The sequence below is a fragment of the Neodiprion virginianus genome, chromosome 6 (genome assembly GCF_021901495.1).
Source record: "Neodiprion virginianus isolate iyNeoVirg1 chromosome 6, iyNeoVirg1.1, whole genome shotgun sequence".
Lineage (NCBI taxonomy): Eukaryota > Metazoa > Arthropoda > Insecta > Hymenoptera > Diprionidae > Neodiprion > Neodiprion virginianus.
In genome coordinates this window covers 2,930,139-2,950,798 of record NC_060882.1, presented here as the reverse complement: position 1 = coordinate 2,950,798, position 20,660 = coordinate 2,930,139, and the positions used below count along the sequence as shown (strand labels likewise).

The following is a 20,660-nucleotide window of genomic DNA, read 5'->3' as shown; positions in this document are numbered from 1 at the left end:
TGCGTACTTCAAGCCCCATTGTTTGCAAGATCGCGGCCCACCTCTACCATCATCGAGACTCCAAGAGACGGCACGATGCAACGCGATGTCATGCGGGCTGATTCCCTTCCTTCGACTGCCGCGGCCACTTTCATAACCAGGAAGAAGAACGAACGTAATATCTGCACATTTCCCTGCCCGATGCATCTCTGGTGCCTAATATTCGGCTGCACTTTAGGAAAGAAGAAAAGATTGTCGCGTGGACTTCGTTAGGAGACGTTTTGGTGTCAATCTAACACTATTTGACGGTCAGAAGTTCGGAATTGACCGCAAAAATTGTTTTACAGTAGTTCACACCGCCCACTATTGGTCGATTTTAATACCGCCATTTTTTACAGTGTACAGTCTACGGATTCGTCATATTGAAGTTAGTAATATTATCGCAACGATTCATGCTGAGGGAAAACCGTTATTTCGCCGTATTCGAATAGTCTGAAATTTAGTAAATCGTAACTAAACAAAAAAAAAAAACTTATACTCATATTTCCAAATCTTGGTTCGTTCAAAATCATTGCAAAATTAAGAAAATTGTGATTTTTTCCTCAATGTTTCGTTAAACGATAAAGTTATCAACTTCAACCTCGGCATTAATTATATTTTCAAGAAAGGTATATTCCAGATTATTTGGAACGGTGGTGTATTTGTTTTTGTAATCGGAAGAACAGCATAATTAACCTTTGGCCACGCGAAACGTCCTTGGAAAATTTATACTTCCAAAAGCTACATATTTGTGCTACGCGTCTCGTATCCACGAAGAGCCTCAGATATCTCTAAGGTATGTAGATGAGAGTATTCTTACGTACGACTAACTGTAGGTAAGATGGAAGGGCTGAAATAAAAGAATTATCGCCTATTGGAACCCTTCGCGTAAGACGTACACATATTGCGTGAAATATACGTAACATCTCGGAATAATAACGTTCCAATGAGTCGATGATGTCTACTTACACCCATATTCCAAGGTGAAGACAGGAGATATTGTGTTGAAACTTGAACTATATTCAATGCGTAAGCCATGACACAGAGTTAGCCAGTACAGTTAGACGTATGTGAGTCGTTCCAGACTTAAGTTACTACGTATTACATGCTCATGATTTTAATTCAACCGCTCTTTCCTTCTTTTTCGGTAAAAAATTTGTTATTACAATACAATAAAAATCTATTATATACCTAATCGTGAGAGATCTCATTGAAATTACCTCCAAACGCCTCGAATCCAACATATCGTACGCAATATGCGGACACGGATGTGGATACGCGAATAAAGAAAAATGGGCTGGGTCGTCGTCTTGCTCTTCCAAGTATTATACGCGAGCACCGGTCGAAGTACGTCGTGCTTGGACTTGCGATTGAAGGGACACCGACATCTACCAAGCTCGACCGTCCCACCCAGGGTGTGGCATCTTTGTCAACTACAACGTTGTCGATTGTTATTCGAAATTCTGCAGTTAGATTCTCTACTTCCAAGGTCAGGTTATCATGACCAATATAAACCAGCCGTAGGACAAGTTGCCCGAAAGGAAATCGCAATATCACCCGAGTATAGAATGTACACGATCAGATTCGATCGTCCTGGACGTGTTTTCGGCTACGTTATATAACCAACCGTCCTCTATGTAGATCAACATCCGTCGATCATCTTGAAGTTAGTAACGTTACCGCAACGATTCGTGCTGAGGAATTGAAATTAAGTAAAAAAATCATAGCGATTTTCTCTAAAGAAAGAAGTTAGGATAACGTTACCAACTTCAACCTCGTATCTGACGCACACTTCGCGACATGCGAATCTGGTCGCAGGAATCGCTTTATCTCCCGTTCGCCTTATGCGACTATAGGCAAAATATGCATATTACGAAGCTAAGACAGGCACTACGTTGCACTCGCGCAACTCTGAGCGACCGGGTCGCGCCCGAGGCGACTCGTTAATATTCATGCCACATTATTTCCTGTTACGTACTCTCGCGCACCGCGAGTCTCCACATGCACTACGGCTACCTCGGAGCTGTTTCGTACGTGCATATACATGTAATATAAGTGAAATACCGCGGTTCGAAGAGGGTAAGAGGCGATCCCGTCCTTTCTCGCATATCTGATGTTAGATTCTCGCCTTTCGTTCGTTGTCGGTTATTGATCGTATAGGTAGGTAGGTAGGTAGGGTACGTATCTATCTATACTTTAGGGTTAACGATGCGAACGACGCTTCGCCGGCAGATAGACAATCGAAGTTACGTTTTACACGCAATTCAGGTACCACGAATGTAGCTTCGGTTGCCTACCTGCCGGCGAAGCGTCGTTACGATACGGGTTTAGGTCCGCACCGACGCATTATAATGCAGAGGGTGATTTTATTTTTTTAATCACCACAAGCTCGATACCTCGGAAGCAAAGCGAAATACGGAAAAGGGATGAACACAAAATCCTTAGCACTGGAATGGGGATAGAATTGGGCAGTAACACGTTTGTGGCAAGTTGAACTGTTAACGAAAGCCAATCGTCAACTTGATTTTGATTTTCTTATGGATTGGTAAATTTTTTTTATTTATTTTTATTTATTTTTTTTTTTTCCTTAAAAAAAATACCTACATACTTGAGGCCTCAGCTCAATGGCTTGTGAAATATGAGCCGGGCATACTGGTGCAGAGGGTGCCCTACGTGATACCGGTAACGAGGGGGAAATAACTCGCTGAATTGATGTGTCGATAGGTTTGTGAGTTAATTATAATTCAGCTGAATTAACGAAAATTATCTCAATCAATGCAAAATAACTATATTAACGAGAATTGTGCGGGATATTACACATTAACTGAAATAATGATAATTAAGTAAGAAATAAATGAATTGCGGAAAATTAAGTCAATTTGATTTAAATTAGCTTGGATTTGTACCAGAATTATTTGTTTGCTGAGGAAAAAAAATTAAACGTGAGATCAAAAAAATTAAGTCGAATTAAAGAAAATTAATTTGAACTAATGGGAAACCCAATGAAATGATCTGAGATTTCTTTTAACTCGCTTAAATTATTGGTGAATTATCAAGAATTAGATGAAAAAAAAAAAGTTGAAATGAATTAATTGAAAAAAAAAGAATTAAAAAAATCAATTTCCAATAAGAAAAAAAATTAAGTTGAATTACATGATTTAATTTGAATTAAATCAACTGAAAAAATTATTGCGTAGCTCAAATCTCGAGTTATATCCCCGCCTCAGGCGGTAACTGATTTTTTATCCACTTTTTCGTTCTCGCCCAGGAATATCGATAATTACACCTATTGAACTACACCGTGTTCACATACTGTGCGGTTTCTTGACCGTTGCAGATCACTGGGGGGAGGGTAGATGCCCAGTAATATTCACGGCTATTAGCCCTTTTGTGCGTAAGTTACATACCCATACTCGTTTAGGCGATGAACGAGGATCGAACGAACTGTTTTACGAATTCATAAGCCCGCGGGTCCGTTATTGCCTTACGAAGGAACGTCTAGGTATGCGCTTCCGCTCTAGTGGGAATCAGAATCGGGCGCTGGCACAGGTATGTATGTACATGCATATGTGAATACGTGTATGCGTTACGTAGCGAAGATGTGATAATACCGAAGAAGGGCGTTGTATTTTGGGAGTGGTTGATGGACAGGCAGGGGGAGGAGGGAGGCGCGACGTAGGAATAACCAATTCGTAGCAATGCTGCAACGATACGTCTCATGCACCACGCGTGCGTTACGCGTCGTCGCGTATTACTTGACATTTTTTTTTATACGTCGTATGTACTACGTGTGTACGCGAGCAACGCACCCACCCAGGCGTTATGCTGGCCATTGCTGGCCTTCGCAGGAATGCAACGTGCGGCACGCCGTAATAAGTACGCTGCACCTACCGAGAGCGATCATCGTCAAGGAACTCCGTGCTCAGCGTTCACCGTCGATTCCCACAACCAAGCGACGACGCTCTTCGTCGCGGAAGTGCTTGACCCGAGAACGGGACGGACGAAGCCCACGCGTTGTACAGAAACCGCCGTTAAGCGAGCCCGATGAAATTTCGTTCTTTGAGGCAAGTGTACCAGTTATTCACACGTTAATACCCAATTGTTGATGCTTTTGTTTATCAAAATCACAAATTTTGAATTTCTCGATTACTAAAGCCAATTGCCATTTTGAAACTAAGGATCATTGGAATTTTTTTTTTTTTTTAGTTGCCGTAGATACCGACCAGTCGGTACCCCGGTTTCAATGCACGAGGATAACGATTAATTGCGACTCTGAGAAATCTGCGGCCGATCAAACAACTGCAAATCACTAGATTGAACTTTTACAAGTTGACCAAAAATTTTTGGAAAAATATTCCATCAGATTTCCAGGTTTTCCAGGACCCAAAACCTAGTTTTCCCTAACGCATTTTCCCAGTTTTAGTAATTTACTAACAAACCTAAATCGTTCAGCTTATTAACACTATATACGGTTAAAATCGAATTCAACAAAAAAATCAATCCAAGCCAATTTGTTTTCTCGACGAGAAAGGGTAAACTTGTTATACCTTAAAAACTCATTTCTAATTCCCGTGATGAAAAAAAAACCCAGTTAATTCCAGTTTTTTCCATATCCAAATTGAAAATCCCCTGACGTTTCCAAGTTCTCCGTGTTTGCCACGTGTCTGACCACCCTGTCTTCTCTTCTCTGCCCTCCCCCGCAACCTGCAGCCCCGGGTTGACGAACGACGCAGGCTTCTCACGTGAGCAGATCTCAAACTGCTCCCCACCGGGCGTACGACTTTACGAGGAATGACAAAGAGCCGCGCCCCACCCTGACGACGTTTAGAAAGACTTGGACAAGGGTACAAGGTCGTTGGACTCTTCGACGACGAGCAGCGGTGCTCCCTCTTCGCACTCGGAAGAACAAGGCGAGCGACGTGTCGGCCATCGCACAGATCTAAGTATAAGTTGCATATAGGAATCTGAGGAAGGGTCAGGGACGTGACCGAACGCATTTTACGCACGCATGTGTGTACCTAGTGCAGTAAGGATGCATGTACCAACGCACCGGTGCGTGAAGACAAAAATATTATAGCCAGGGTTGAATTATCATCGCTGAAATCGATCCGGTAATTACTGGACGAGAAAGTTCAAAGTTTAATCGAGAGGTTTTGAAAAATTCTGGCTTCCGCTATACTCTCCTCTTTCTTCTTTCCACAAGAGAATCGAAGAGGAAACCGACGCGGGCCACATATTGAGGGAATGCTGAAACCGTAAGCGGTAATCCGTAGGCAGTAACAGTGGTTGCGTGTCTTATTCAAGCGTACGTTCCTCTATACCATAAACATTTAGAGTCGACTCAAGAGTCTTCAGAACTAACAAAGAATATCTGGCCTCCGCTCCCAAATACCTTCGCATAACGTGCCGTTTTTAACCCTCAAACGGTAACTTTATTATTATTTTTTTTTTTTATTTTTTTTTTTTCTACCTATTCCGGTAATGGAGGGGTGACAAAACGCCCCAACCTTGTAAATTCCATATCTCGAGAACACCGGATCGTTAAGGGTCCTACAGGGTATAATTTTCTTCGTTTGTAAAAAGAGAATCACGTGGACAAAACTTTTTTCACCATCGGATAATAAAGTTGAATTATGTAGTAAAAGCAACGCCGTATTTTTATGAAAACTGAACATCTGCCAGTGACATTGAAACACCCACCCAAAATACAAAAATGCCAAGTAAATAATATCGATGGGTACATAAGTTTTAATAAGCTATTACTGACAAAGTTATCAACTTTCCCGACATAAGTATCATTCGTACTTTGAAACTGATTGCCGATAGAATTTAAAAAGTCTTATTACGAGGTCGGCGAATCCACGAATAGAGAACTCGTTGTGTAAAATTAATATCAACTTCAGTTATTGATTGTGTTTTACCTATCGTTATGTTCTTTCGAGCCTACTCGAAACTATGCAAAATTTAATCAACTATGCAAAATTTAATCAAAGTAAATAGAAATCAATCATGATTGCTACTCGACCGAAAAAACATTTTCTTTCGGAACGTTAGTTTCAAATTCTACCCAAATGTCCTACAAATTCACAACCGTTTTGCAATTTGTTAACGTATGACGCAATTATTCCGAACCTGTTCGAACCCGCCGCTACAGGAATGTGAAGTTAGCTCATCTTGCACCGCGCCAATCGCTACACGTAGGTAAAACGACGACTGAGGAAAACAATCGTAAAGAAATTTTTTAATCTAGCTCTACAGCCTTGCGCCATCTACGAATGACCGCACGCTGGTGATTTTTACAGCTCCGCCGAGAATATGAACCATCCGAAGTGGCGACAGGTTAACATTGCTCAGAGATATACCATCGGAGGTGGTAGGCGATAATAAGCGATCCACGGACAGTTTGATACAAATAGACCACGACATTGCGAGTATTGTAATATTGTAGTAGACTTAAATCCATACAACAAAACGAAAACAATCGAAGCATTCATTTAACAAGTATGACCGAATCACGCAATAAAACGTTGATGAATGACAGAGGCAGTCGGTATCTACAAATTTCGACTTCCGAATTGGGCTTGTGTGTTACTTACTCGTGAAGAATTACATCCTCTTGAGCACTTTAACCCTTGAGCAGCGTCAGCGTTGCAGTAACCACACCACATTTATGTATTGTTCTTTACAACACACGAAAAAACTTGCAAACACTATCCGCACATTCTCACGAGTGATATCGCGGCCATTTTGTTTCCCCGGCTCGGCAGTCGGTACGGTCGGAAGTTAGCTGTTTGAAGCCTAAACAAAAAAGATGTGTCCCTCATTTGGTAGCGCCCTCTAGCACGAAATAGGTTTTTCGAACTATATTTCGCCGCTCATGTCAACCAAATTCATTACATTTTAATAGAAATTGTTTGTTCGTTGATAATTCGTTCGACGATGAGAGAAGTAAATTTACGTTACATTTCACAACATGACACTTACAGCTAAACAGTCTGATTGGATTCGATTATTTTCATTGTTGATGAAAAAACAATTGAATGTTTTTTGAATTAATATCAATTTTCTACCAGAACTATTGAAGTAAATATTTTGTTCTACGATAAACTCTATATTTATCGGTCTAACTGTGAAAAAAATGGTTCATTACCTTGAAAAGGAAAGTATAACGTGATCAGCAAAACAAATACTGTTATACTCGAATGCATTTCGTAGATTAAAATATACTAACGAGAATATTCTTCGCTATCCACTCAACGCGCGATTCCATAGCATTCCATAGTTCAACTGACTGACGCTAGACGCGGCACATATTTCCGTCGTGTGGCGTTTGGGAACACGCAACCGCCTGAATTTGCTGTTCTTCGCGGTTCACCTTCTTCACGCCAGATTCAAGATGGTGAGTGTCACGTCGAAGCAAGAATTTGTAGTTAATCCATCGTTATCGCTGTACATCCGTTCGTGTAATTGCTCGAGAATACCTGCAAAGCGTATTTCGTTTTATCGCAAACAATTTCTTGCGGTTATATGTGTAACGCGTCGGCTTTTCTGCTTATAATCAGACAATGTATCACGTGGATATTTCACCCGAGTCCAACAATACAAGTATAATCAGTGTGGAAGTAACAACATTATTTATTTCTTCTGTTCACAGTCCACTCACAAGAAGAAGACAAGGAAGCTTCGTGGACACGTAAGCCATGGCCATGGCCGTATCGGTAAGTTCATTACCGCGTCGCTAATCCAGTAACTGGATCAGTTTTATCTTCAATTCAACCCTACCATCTGATCGTAAACACGTTGAGAATCACTCATCATACGGTCATTCTGACTATAATTTTTGGTGGGTGTACAAATTGAATTTTAATACAATATATCTCATATAATATATATTTTGCTCACAGGTAAGCATAGGAAACATCCTGGTGGTCGTGGTAACGCTGGTGGTATGCATCACCATCGTATCAACTTCGACAAGTACCATCCAGGATACTTTGGAAAGGTAAGCATAAACTTCACTGGCACAGTCATATCAGTCATTACCAGCATATGCCAACTATGATGAATCTAAGTACCTTTCACCGGCGAACTGATACGTTGTGAATGCACTCGCAGTTCTGATGTTCTTGTACAAGATTTGAATTTTTGAGTGAACACGTTCCAACTTTTTGAACCAAACAATGCCTGTTTTTTCAGCTTGGTATGAGGAACTACCATTTACGACGAAACACCAAGTGGTGTCCGACCCTGAATTTGGACAAATTGTGGACCCTTGTTTCCGAACAAACAAGATTGAAGTATAAGAATTCGAGTGATGGAAAAGCTCCGGTCATCGATCTTGTCAAAGCTGTAAGTTTATTACTTGACTTGAGCATCTTTTCTTATTACCTTGAGCCAAAAATGTATCTTTCAACTTTTACCTCAGTTTAACAAACAAGTCATGATGATTATGTGAACGGGCGGACTTAAAAGTGCGTACAACACTTTCCATGTGGAATGTTCATTACTGAACAATTATTTTTTTTGAAAATGATGCACAGCCTCTATTCAATTACTGTAGTTTTAATTGCCCATTCTCTACGTTACTCTTGTGTTTTTCAGGGGTATTACAAACTTTTGGGTAAAGGACGCCTGCCCAAGCAGCCTGTCATTGTCAAGGCTAAATTCTTCAGCAAACAAGCCGAAGACAAGATCAAAGCTGTCGGCGGTGCATGTGTTCTCAGCGCGTAATTATTTAGGTAACTGTTTTTTCAAACATTTTAACAAATTGTAAGCAAATTGTCAGATATTCTCGACATGAAAACTTCTCACATTAAATGATGATTATGTGAACGGGCGGACTGAGAAGTGCTTACAACTCTTCAAATGCTGATCGTTCCTTTCTGATTGCGCAAATAAAGTGCTTTTACCAGGGGACACGTAACTCAAACTAATTAGTCGTACTCTTTGTGTTCATTTTACAGATTAACAGCTCAAGGGATACTCAAACCTTGCACATACGATCACCATCTGTGTACTATTCATAATAAAAGAAAAATCTTGAATTTTGTTGCACTTTTCATTCCTCGAACTAAACGTAATTTAACAATTAATCTTTTGAACAGATTTTTTCGCCCACATTACTATCGAATTTATTAACGAATTCAATTTACAATTTGGCTTTTTAAGTCTCACTGTTTATTATTGGTACATCAGATACAGTACTGAAATATATACCTATGTAATAATTTAAATCTATCGTTATAAACTTGGCGTGCGACATGTATACAATACATGTTATACCATCGTTATATGTTAATTTGATAAACGCAATATCAGTCAATAATATCAGCTTCAGAGCTATTCATTTACGATGGAACAATTTCCAACTTGCGTGATCAAAAGCATTTTCGAAAAGAAATGTGTTTGGATAGTTTGAACATTATGTTACATGTATAAAGTTGCATTTGAAATATCAGTATATCACATTTCATTTATTTCAAGTTATTGTTCATGGACCTAATTTATTGAAAAATACATCTAGAGTACTTCACATTGCAGTGCAATGCAAGATTGCTACAGATGGAACGATGATGATGTATACTTTTGTGTAAAACCAATACGTACTTATATATAGTAAAAAAAAAACTTATAAAATGGACTCAAAACGCGTTAAAAATTAGCAAGTCTTCAAGTTTCATAGAAACTCTGTTTCATATATATATATATACTAAAACGGGTGTGTGTGTCTCTGCGTATGTATGTGTGTGTATATACTACTACTAATTTAGTGCTTATATATATACACACATGTATATCTTAATTGGCCCACACATGTAGAAAAACTACAAAATTTGGCAATTATTGAGTCAATTTGAAGAGACCTCATGCTACTTGTCATTCGTCAGTCACCTCATGAACATTATTTCGTTTACTTTGAAATACATGTCACCAGTATTGAAAATTTTTGAGCACCTGGAGCCATGTTTTAAATATCTTCAAACAATCGTCTGTTTTTAGTATCATCTACTTTGTTTCTTCGTTTGTGATTGAATTTATTGAAAATGGGCAAAAAAAATTTCATCATTTGGCGTGATTAATGACAGAGTAATGCGTTTTTGAACGAGAAAAACTATGCACATATTTTATATTGGCAACAATTTAATGAATTGCCCATTGTTGGAAAAATTGTCTGGCACAAAGACTATTAATATACAAGGTTGAGAAAAATTTAAGAGAGATGACCATTAAACCTCACGTCACCATATCAGTCATGTAAAACTTGTATGTCAAAATTGATACACCTTAAAATAAGACTATGCAACTTACGGGTACTTCTCATCCATGGTTGAGTATTTTATATTGTAAGGTTATTTATTTCTAGCCACTTGAAGTTTGAAGTAGACTACGATATACCGCTGAAAATACAAATGCCTTCCCATGCGTATATAAAAAATTCGGATCAACAATTTAAGTAAAAAAGCTACTTTTCAAAAACTGTGCACCAAGTACAGTTTGTCTATTTACTAAAGTCGCACCTGACATCACAAAAAGTGAAGTCATACTGAGAAGATGGGGATTGCTGCGTATTTTAAGTTCATCAAAAGTCAAGTTTAATAGTTTCAGCATGGTATTTTTCAAAGGAAATTTTCAAATTATCCAAGAACCCAAAACTAAATAGACCATCTGTACACTAGCAGATACTTAATATTTGAACAAGTTGACCATAAGTTTATACCGTACGGTAATATATAATTATCTTCATCGGAAATGGTAATAGACCAACCTCGGTTCAAACCTCATCATCAGACTATTCTCTCAGTCATCCTACTTTCGAGCGCTTGTACAATTCTTCACACAGATATGTACTACCATTCTGACCTGACCGAACCTAACATACAAACTCTGGAGGGCATTATCTCTGAATGCTCGTTCATACTTGATGTTTGGTCGCACCAAATTTATGTAAATCAAACTATAGCTGCAACGCACTTACCGAACCGTCCTTTGAATATAAAGCCGGCTGCATGTGTGTCGGTAAAGCAATTGGTACATTTATTTGAAATGGACAATCAACAACGATCCACGGTTGTCCCACTCTGGTACCTGCCTACTACCCTTAATCCTCACAATAATATAATAACCAATGTCATTGTCATTTATACTGTCGCCCTAAGTTACGCTGTCTTCACCCTAATGACATAATATATTACAATTTCATTGACATTTACACATTGACACTTATTACTCATGGTCTTACCGCGACACTGTATGACTCGTGAGTTATAGTACACGCGCCAATTTTATGACAATATCGTCCCTCACTGACAGGGTTTACTTACACCAAGTGAAAAGGAAATTAAGAAAACGCGTTTTTTTCAATAAATAACGATAATGATAATAGAAAAGAGAAATAAAAGTTTGAGTATTTAGCAATTTTATGCATGTAGTTAGCAGAACGCCCCATTGCGCTCCTTGGATATGTCAAATTACCCCTGCTTAGGTAGATGATTTTATACTGCACGAGGTTATTAAATTAATTACCATATAAATAAAGCGGAAGTAGGATTATATACCAAGTGATTTAACTCACCTTGTTCATTCGCAAAGTCGATTGGTTTACCCACACAGGTAATTTTGTTCATGAACTATTGCTAACAAGTGTCACACTGTCCACTGGTACAGAAACACTTTATGAAAGGGGCTTACTCTTCAAATGTACCTGTAAAAAGTAATGGCCATAGAAGCTTGCCAAATTTACTCGGAACTATAAATATTATTTGCCCAACCAAATAACCCAAAAAAAAAAAGAAACTTGGGGCTCGTTGACTTTCTACTTTGATGAAAAATTGGGTATCAATAATCTGACACTTTAATTTTCAGAATGTGGTACACTGACGTACACACCCATTATGAACCAAAAATATTAAAAATTGTAGAAGTTATTCACTTTGAGACTAAGTTTTTTTTAAAATAAATCGAAAAAAGTTATATATGGGAGGAGGCCGTAATAAAATACATTTTCCGCATCTGTAAAATCAGACGCGATCTTCCTGTTCTTAATTATGTTTCAGAATAGTAAAAATATGTATTTCATCACGGTATACTTGCATATTTAATTTGTTCCAATTTTTTTTGTTGGATTATGGTATGTATAGGTATGTTATATCGTTGTTACAACAAATGTCAACAAAATTGGCAAGCTTCTACGGCTCTTACTTCTTATAGGTACATTTGCAGGGTAACCCTTACTTAATAATAAGTGGAATCAATCAGCCTTGCATTCATCAATAGCAAGGAAATGTAAACTAACGTATCTATGTTACGGGTAAATTTATCCAAAAGATTTCAGTGAGTATCTGTGGATTATAGACCTATTTAATCGGCCCTCGCGTATCTCGGGACAATGTCTTTGCTTATCCAAAAATCACAATTTTGATAACTCTGTACTGGGAGGACATCTTGACCGACAACGAAAGTTTTGCTTGATTTGAGATTGGAAGTGGCCTGGGCGACCTCCCCGTGCCATACATAGTGATTGAAAAACTGCTGCATCGCCGTGACGTGTCTCTTCTCTTCGGATGTTCTAGCTGCGTAGGTACCCAGAATCGCGGCCGCGTCGCTATCGACGTCGGCAAGTCCCGCAACACCGCGAGGCTGAGTAACAACGTAAAATGGGATGGTCGACTGTTGCAGAGCGACCGTCAGAAGAGGACAAACCACTCGTATGTCTGAGATCATCGTTGCAATGCCCTCAAGAGTCGGATTATACCGACGTAGCGCTTCATCAGCGAGACCCATAGTACCTAGGAGCGACTCACGAACCATCTTCTCCGCTTCACTCGCGTTCAGGGTTGCGTTAGGAGCCAGGAACTGCGCCGGGGTGCCAGCCTGAGCGGTTGTACCCATAACAAGACTAACTGGGAGAGTCGTTCCCGCCCATGCCTGGCCAACGTGCTCACGCAGGATCACGTTGTCCAGGACGAGCCACTCATGCCTACGCTCCATCGTGGTTTCTCGTGGCTCAGGAAGTTTCGTGTCGGTAAGGTACCAGGTCGTGGGTACAGCATTCATAAGCTCCTCGGCGCTCTTCTGTCTGAGGCAGGCTGCGTCCGTACATCTCACCGACTTGATAAATTGGTCATTTACTTGTTCAGCTTCGGATAGCGGCTTGCCTGGGAATATCGCACTACCGCTTGACACCCAGGCGCGAGCAAAGAGACCCTTGGTCCGCGGTGAACCGACGAGCGTCGTCACTAGGGTTCCCCCAGCCCGGTGACCCCACAACGTCACCGATGACTTGTTACCCCCGAAATGCTCGATGTTCAGTTTTACCCAGTTCAAAGCCGCAACCACATCAGAGAGACCGTAATTTCCAGATGTCGGTGGGTGGGTTGATCGCGTCAACGGCTCGGCCGCGAGGAATCCGAAAATTCCCAGTCTGAAACAATTTCATGACGTTAAACGTGTATCCGGTATAAAACGGTTTTAATCAAAAATATTCTGGGGTAGACTAATAATAAGAAACGATCGACCAAAATTTGTAACCCACCTGAAGTTGGGTCGAACGAAAACTATGTCCCGGTCTCTGGCAAGTTTAGCCGAGGCTTGCATCACACCCGGTGAAGTGCCACTGAGAGTTTCAGCACCGATCATCACGACGACAGGTAACGGAGAATGATAGCGCACGTCCGGAGTGAACACGTCCAAATATAGGCAATCCTCGACGCCGTCGGCGCGACCTGAGGCATCATACTGCCAGCACTTCTCCGAGGCGTTATGGGCCGCGTAAGTACCCGTCCAACAATTTTCGATTCGCTCAAGGTTTTCTGCTGGCAACCATCTACGAGTGTCAACGGGTGGTATGGCATACGGTATTCCCCGGAAAGCGTATGCACCGTCTTCCAGGACACCTTCGACGGGACCGCAGGACGTAACAGCCGAAATGAATCGCGAATCACGCAGTAGAGCAGTGGGCTCATAACGTGGACCAGCGCAGGCGATACCCAAGATTATTATCATCAAGAGAAGAATAAGCAGCGTGCCAACTGTTGGTAGAAGTTTCATGGAATTGGTTGGTTGTTTAACCAGACGTACAAATTAAATACAACGCATCAAACGTTACTGCCTTAATTCCAACGAACCTGTCACAAACAAGTTCCTTCTCGCCATCGATAAGAAAGCTAGAATAACGTGTTGTTTCGGCGATGGTGCCGCTGGCTCGGTACCATCTTTGTCAAGGCGTACCGTCTCCATGCCGTCGTCGTTGCTCGTGGCTGTTTTTTCACCAACAGCAACCCCCTCGTCGAGTGTCTCGACACTTGCCAAGCCAGCAACTCCGGTGCTTCCACGTTCTGCGTCGCACCCTTCCTATAGATCGTGAAAACCCATATTATTACGTAAAAGTACATGAAATAACACTTCTACAAGTCTGTACATCAGAAAGAGTATACAGTTGCGCTAATAATATAATATTTAGGTACGGTTGTGTTGTGTCAAGTTGTGTTGCTGATGGTATCAGAAACGGTTGCAAACGGTCGCGAAGCCCTGGAAACTGGAGACTGACTAACTGGGTTTGAGTTCACGTCACCGGCAGGTGGGGTCATAGTGTGGTACAAATAAAAATAACAACAATAATAATAATGAAACACTCCCACGTAACGCATGTATACGTGATATTACAGCGTAGCAACGCCCTTCAAACTATGAGGGTGGATTAGGTACTCCAAGCATAGCGTGTTCTTTAAGGCCTCAACCGAGTAGACACTGACCTGAAGCGGTGAAAGGACGCCCCATCGAACTATCGGTGTAGTTTACAATTACAATATATTGTAGTTGCTAGAACGTACGGTGAATTTTTAACGCGATAGTTCAATAACGGGTGGTTGAACGAGGTGGTTATTACCCGACGTTAAGTCCTACGAATTTATGAACAGGATAGACCAGTAACATTATTGCGAGATACGGCGCTAATCCGATTGTGGCTGTAAACGCATAAATCCTGAATTTACAGTTAGTGAATGGAAATGTAATCGGTAAAAGTTTCAAATCAATACGAATAATATGTATTCACATTGTTTTTCTTCCGCGGAAACACAGACACCAGCGGAAGCCGTATGGCGTCGAGTATACCACGACGTCCCTCCTTCTCCTTTCCCTCTTTAACATCCTTGGCATCCTTGGCATCCTTAGCCTCTTTGGCCGGAGTCGTGGGTTTCTCAGAGGTTGGCGGCTGCGAGTCTGTACTCTTTTTCGGAATTTCCAGGTTCACCGATTCCGTGGGTTTGCTCTCGTCGTCCTATGACAGGAATATTTTATTTTTATTTTCTGCTGTCCATTTCCAATCTGACCAACAAAAGTTTGCGCGTTTACCAAAGGTCTTTATGCCGTTCTACGACTTTGCGGATCCCGTTATTGGAGACGGAAATAATTTATACTGCATCACTTTATCCTATAATTATCCTACACCTACAATGTATAGATATGGAAGAGGGTAGAATCCGGTACCAGCGCTACGTTGTAAATGAAATCGAGAGTGTAATCGTCCGTGAAAGATGTTCCAGAAGGGTCATATACAACTCCAAGACGGAGAACGACAAGGCCTTGGATTTGGATACTTTTACTCGTGGTAATATAACTGAAACTATAAATTATTAACTAATTATAATGCTAATAATATTATCACTGTTTGAATTCAAGTGAAGCGAACGCATTCCACATCGTCGCGCGTGTCTACCTGTCAGATCACGTAACTATGTGATTACACGTAAGAATTACATTTTACGCTGCAGTAAGCCTTCTTAGTAGACAAAGGCGAAGTGATATCTCCAATGTATGCAAAAATGCGAAGTACAGGTGCGAAGCCCGGAGAAAAAAAATCCAACGAAACTCCTCGAAGGATGCAGTGCACTGCGTCTGGCGCACTCGCAGAGTGCGATTGTCCTCTTTGCCGTTCTGTTCTTCGGGGTTCTGGATCTGGTACACGTATTCAAAGATAAGTGAAGATAAAAAAAAGTCTAAGTTTAGCTAGGGTCTGGAACCTCTCCGAGACTCTTGAAATTAGGGATCTAACGATGCCGGTTACATATGGGAGAGTTCTGTAACGCCGGATGGCACCCAGTAACAGACACTGCTATTATTTGCTGAACTCAAAACTATACAACCGATTCCTTGGAGTGGTTCCGTACGTGCAATGCAGAGAATTTAATGTGCCACTAGCGGCAGTATGCGTGCATGCATCGTCGACAGTCAATATTGATGGTTGAACCAGTAGAAATTTATGTACTTTCTAAGTTTCATATGCGCCTATAAACTTATTTTGAATAAATGATGCGGTTCTGCTGTTTTGTTTTTAATCTGAAATGTTTGCTGATAGGTATTCATTCGGAAAATGTGTTACAAAATTTAATTTACTTTCGAACTGACACCCACTTTATCATTTACGCTTGCATTACTGGTCCCTCAATGCCGGATACAGATTTTTCGCCTATTTCCACTACTTGCTATGCAAAAGTTGTTCTTATTCGGTATAGCCGCATTTTACTACTACTAGACAATCGAAAATACTGAAGAAAGGTAAACATTCTCTTGCAGAACGATGACAAAATTTGTTGAAAAAGTCTCGTCTGTAAATATGACGTGTAGAGAATGATGAGGACTGGTTCATTTTGCGCATATATTTCTAAGTATTCCAACCAATATATTTCAAATCGCTAAAAAATTTCGTTACATTACTATTATTTTGTCCATTCGCATATATGCCACTCTTTACACGCAACACTTTTGACTAATAATAGGACTGAATACAAAAATGCTCCAAAGTTTGTTAAGAAAATAAAAAATATAAAAATTCCTATTCGTATTTTATGAATTTATTAATGTATTGCTGATGCAGCTCTAGGTTTCTGGCGGCTGCAAGCCGATGCTGCACGGGCCGTAACGAAACCATGCAGCACATGGCAGCAGCCAGTATACCTGCAGTGCACATGGCGTTATACGGTTGACACTGACCAGGGTAAAACGAACCGACTAGTTCATTGTAGGTGTATACCTGACTACAAGCCCTTTCGTTTCTGGGTATATACAGGGTGTCCTAAAATGAAACCGAAGAGCAGCTGGTAATATCTGACAGGCAATTGGACTGCATAGTCTGTCTTTGAAATAATACCTGGACATTGATCGCTCAAAAATTTGAATTTTCATTTAGATATATTTTTACAACCACCTTGAAATTCCTATATCTAACTAAACCTGTTCGTCCTCACTCTGTATAACATCTTGCGAGGCGAAACGTACACTATAATACCCACGCCCGAAAAAAAAGTAGAGTGCCCTCGTGCACCTGGCGCGATACAGGAAACACGTCGGTCAACGGTTGTTGGAATTATTCTCTTTGCGGGGGAGTTAGGGGGGATGCAATATTATACCACGCTCGATCGAATTTGACGCATGCATTCGGGCGTTTTTTGACTTGGCCGCGTATTTGTATTCACAAGCAGAGTCGATCCTATTTATGGGGATTTCCATATACCTACCAACTCGTACGACGGCCAATCCTCGCCTCTTTTTATTGCTTTTGAACCTTTCTTTTAGATTTCTTGGAACGAACTATATACTAGGTATTTTTTTTCAACATTCTTATTTCGTACAGTTTTTGAACGTTAAAATTTTTTTATCTTTCAATCGATTATTTTTGGTCATTCCAAGTGTACTCGGTTGTACCAGGCAGAAGGCGGATGTGAGACACTTCAATGTACGCCCCTAATATGTAGAAACGACAGTTTACGATACCTTACAGGGCTCCTTGCTCTTGGTCCGGCAAAATCCTGGCATTTTTATTCCCCCGATTGGTATCTTCTTCCTCGGCCGTTGCTCCTCGGCGTTCTCTTGCGTCTCGGGGGTGTCTTGCCTCGTGTTCTCCGCGTTCAGCATCTTCTCTCTTTCCTCCTCTTCGTGAGCGATCTCTTTTTTGTCCGTGCTCTTTTCCGTCGTCTTGACGTCCCCGGGTTGGCTCATCTTTGATTCTGCGGCGACACATCAACGAAATCGAATTACGTACTATATGTTCGATATGGGACATTCCGTATAAACGCTCAGCCAACCTGGACTCGCGTCAAATTTCGGTACTGTTCAGTCGAAAATTATAGCGCGACAAAGTTATACGGTCAAAATAATCCGGCTGCTATTTCAGAATTTTATAGATAAGAATACTCAATTTCCTCTCCAAAGAGCACGAGATATTCTGAAATAATTATCTCGCACGTTTCCCGGATTTCGCACAGGCTACATTGAGAAAAACCTTATTTCTTACAGTTATTAAAAACTTATATTAAATAGTTGTTATCGTGACAATAACGGTTTAAATTACCAGAAAATGTGCAAGTTTAATAGCACATACTGTTATACAAAAGTTCCTACGAATCACCGTCAGCGACGAAAGATGTTCCATGTATATCTACAAGTCCCTGAGGCTCAAAATCAACCGTTGTAGTTTTCTGAAACGCAGGAATTTTCCGCTGGTATACAGGTATTCACACAGTATACTATACATGCACCATTGCTCTATGCACAGGCAAGGCGATTGAGGCGCGGAAGCTTTTCATCGCCGACTTCGTACTCCAGCTATCCCCTGCACGCGTCCTTTCCAGATGTGCGGTGCACCCTTTGTGAACGATAGACGTTACACGTGCACGCACAACACATTCACGCGTATTATGCCCACGCACACAATGATTCCATGAGCAGCTCGCAGAGATCGATCCGTTCAGGCGTGTTATACACGTCCAAAGACAGGGTCCCTTACACCATGGGTCCTAGCAGCACAGGACGCTTACATTCGCAACACGATATTACGTTTCTAGAATTTTTTTTACAAAATTTTTTTGTTTTTAATACCTACCAAAATGGGAAAGAAAAATTCTGACAAAGTGAGGAACTCTGTTTTTTTTTTTTGTTAAATTGTTGAGTTTGGTTTTTTTTTTTCTTTCCTTAATTCATTTACGGAAGCACAGCTCCCTCGTCGTCGCGAATGACTGCGCGCATTTTCCAAACTCACTGTCGGAAGTGAAGTAAATACCGAAATCGTAGAAGCGGTGAATGTTCAACAAGTCGGTCATTTCAGTCATCCATGTTTTGTTGCGACGTGATTTTATTCATCATTATTCGCAATAAACATTATTTGCAATGACTGAGTCAGGGACGCAATACGTTTGTTCAAGATACGATTTAAAACGTTGCTCGGTCAGATTCGTATCCCCGTTTTCGCACACTTTAAACAAGGAAATACCCCCGCTTTTGGCGTCAAGAAATATGTGTATGACCTATGCGTATTATTCAATAAACAGTCTGAGATACTGTATTGGTAACAGAGTCCTAGAAGTTGGCTGAATAATTTTTGCTGCCCAAGATAGCACGGTTTATTATCGTATTTGTTTCACGCACAAGTATTCGAATAACCGCTAAATTTGCAATAATTATCCCTGAATTTCTCATCCTCCAGTCACGATCCTTACTCATACGGACAAAAGTATAAATTACAATTGGACTGTTTTCTTCTGCGAACTATTATAACTATTGGAAGTATGCATACGAAATATGACGAAGCAAATTCATAATCTACAGGAAATGAATTACAAACAATAAATATCTGGGCAAACAAAGCGGTAAGCGGTGGAAAAATAAGAGTGCAGTTGAGCACCGGATAAATAATTACAAGTTCTCACCTTTGTAACGTCCAGTTGAAAATAGGGAGTTGACGGATCGGTGACGCGCTGTCTGAAATTCAGGCACTGGTCAAAGTGCCCTAAATATCACACTAACTGAAATATCGCGATTGTCGAAAAAAAATAAATTAGATGGTTACCACGAAAATCGTGGTCAGTCACTATTTATTTACTTGTCAAGTTTCTCGCAGGACGCTCTCATCGAGGGTGATGCACTCGGCGCGTCTGATATAGCGTCGTGACGATAAACACAGTACACTATCCTAAATTGGAAGAATGCGGTATAAAAGGAATTAAGAAAGCAGGAATCGACACAATGGTATAATTATTGTTACGCACTGAGTGAAACTGTCCGTGATTTAAATCGTTAGCGCTGATCACTTGACGGTTGAATACTTTGCACGTACAACAGCAAGGATAATACAGCACAAAACGAAACACACTGCGTACGTGAATCGATTCAAATGCAGCTGCGCCAGGATACATTCGACACACGGTCAAATCACAACGCACACATATACACGCGAGCGCGCGCATGAATGCACAAAGAGAGCCAGCCTTATGGGGGAACTGCGTGTCAGACTATTGAATAGCGGACTTTGGCTAGAGCTAGATGGCGTTAGGTTTGGTGATCGTAGCTTTCGTTTGACTGGTAGAAGAGTGGGAGAAACTGGTAACGCAGCTGCCTGTGTGCAGTCGTTGATCAATTCGGCGCCAAGTTCAAATACATCTTGTTGTTATAATAAAGTTGATGTAAGTGTATTTACCTTCGTACCCATTGTTCTTTTGACTATCATCCTTCAATAGGATATGGCCTGTTACTAGAACGGATAGACAATTTGAGACGAAGATAGATAATTGAAAAAAAGTGTTTTCACTATGCCTACCACGGACTTAATGCCTACTCGTACATGAAAAGCCTCGAAATAAGGTTATGTATGG

The 20,660-nt window shown here is 40.7% G+C and overlaps 3 protein-coding genes across 3 annotated transcripts in view; 1 reads left to right on the top strand and 2 right to left on the bottom strand.

The window, feature by feature from the left end:
• LOC124308288 (ets DNA-binding protein pokkuri) overlaps positions 1-6,755 on the bottom strand; it is a 97,126-nt gene extending 90,371 nt beyond the window's left edge. Inside the window, exon 1 of the mRNA XM_046770905.1 lies at positions 6,615-6,755. The gene's annotated coding sequence lies outside the window, so the exon portion shown is untranslated. The remainder of the gene's footprint in view (positions 1-6,614) is intronic.
• Positions 1,335-9,062, top strand: LOC124308293 (60S ribosomal protein L27a). The gene is made up of 7 exons (XM_046770916.1): positions 1,335-1,340; positions 7,408-7,417; positions 7,673-7,736; positions 7,923-8,020; positions 8,215-8,367; positions 8,620-8,756; positions 8,982-9,062. Exons 2-6 carry the CDS (start codon positions 7,415-7,417, stop codon positions 8,746-8,748), a joined length of 447 nt encoding a protein of 148 aa, XP_046626872.1. The 5' UTR covers positions 1,335-1,340; positions 7,408-7,414; the 3' UTR covers positions 8,749-8,756; positions 8,982-9,062.
• Positions 9,063-11,770: 2,708 nt separating this feature from the next.
• On the bottom strand, positions 11,771-20,275 carry LOC124308283 (neurotactin). The gene is made up of 6 exons (XM_046770890.1): positions 19,719-20,275; positions 17,788-18,020; positions 15,071-15,295; positions 14,142-14,367; positions 13,550-14,045; positions 11,771-13,438 (listed from the first exon to the last, which is right to left on the bottom strand). The coding sequence occupies exons 2-6, from the start codon at positions 18,010-18,012 to the stop codon at positions 12,376-12,378; spliced, it is 2,235 nt and encodes a 744-aa protein (XP_046626846.1). The 5' UTR covers positions 18,013-18,020; positions 19,719-20,275; the 3' UTR covers positions 11,771-12,375.
• Positions 20,276-20,660: the final 385 nt, after the last annotated feature.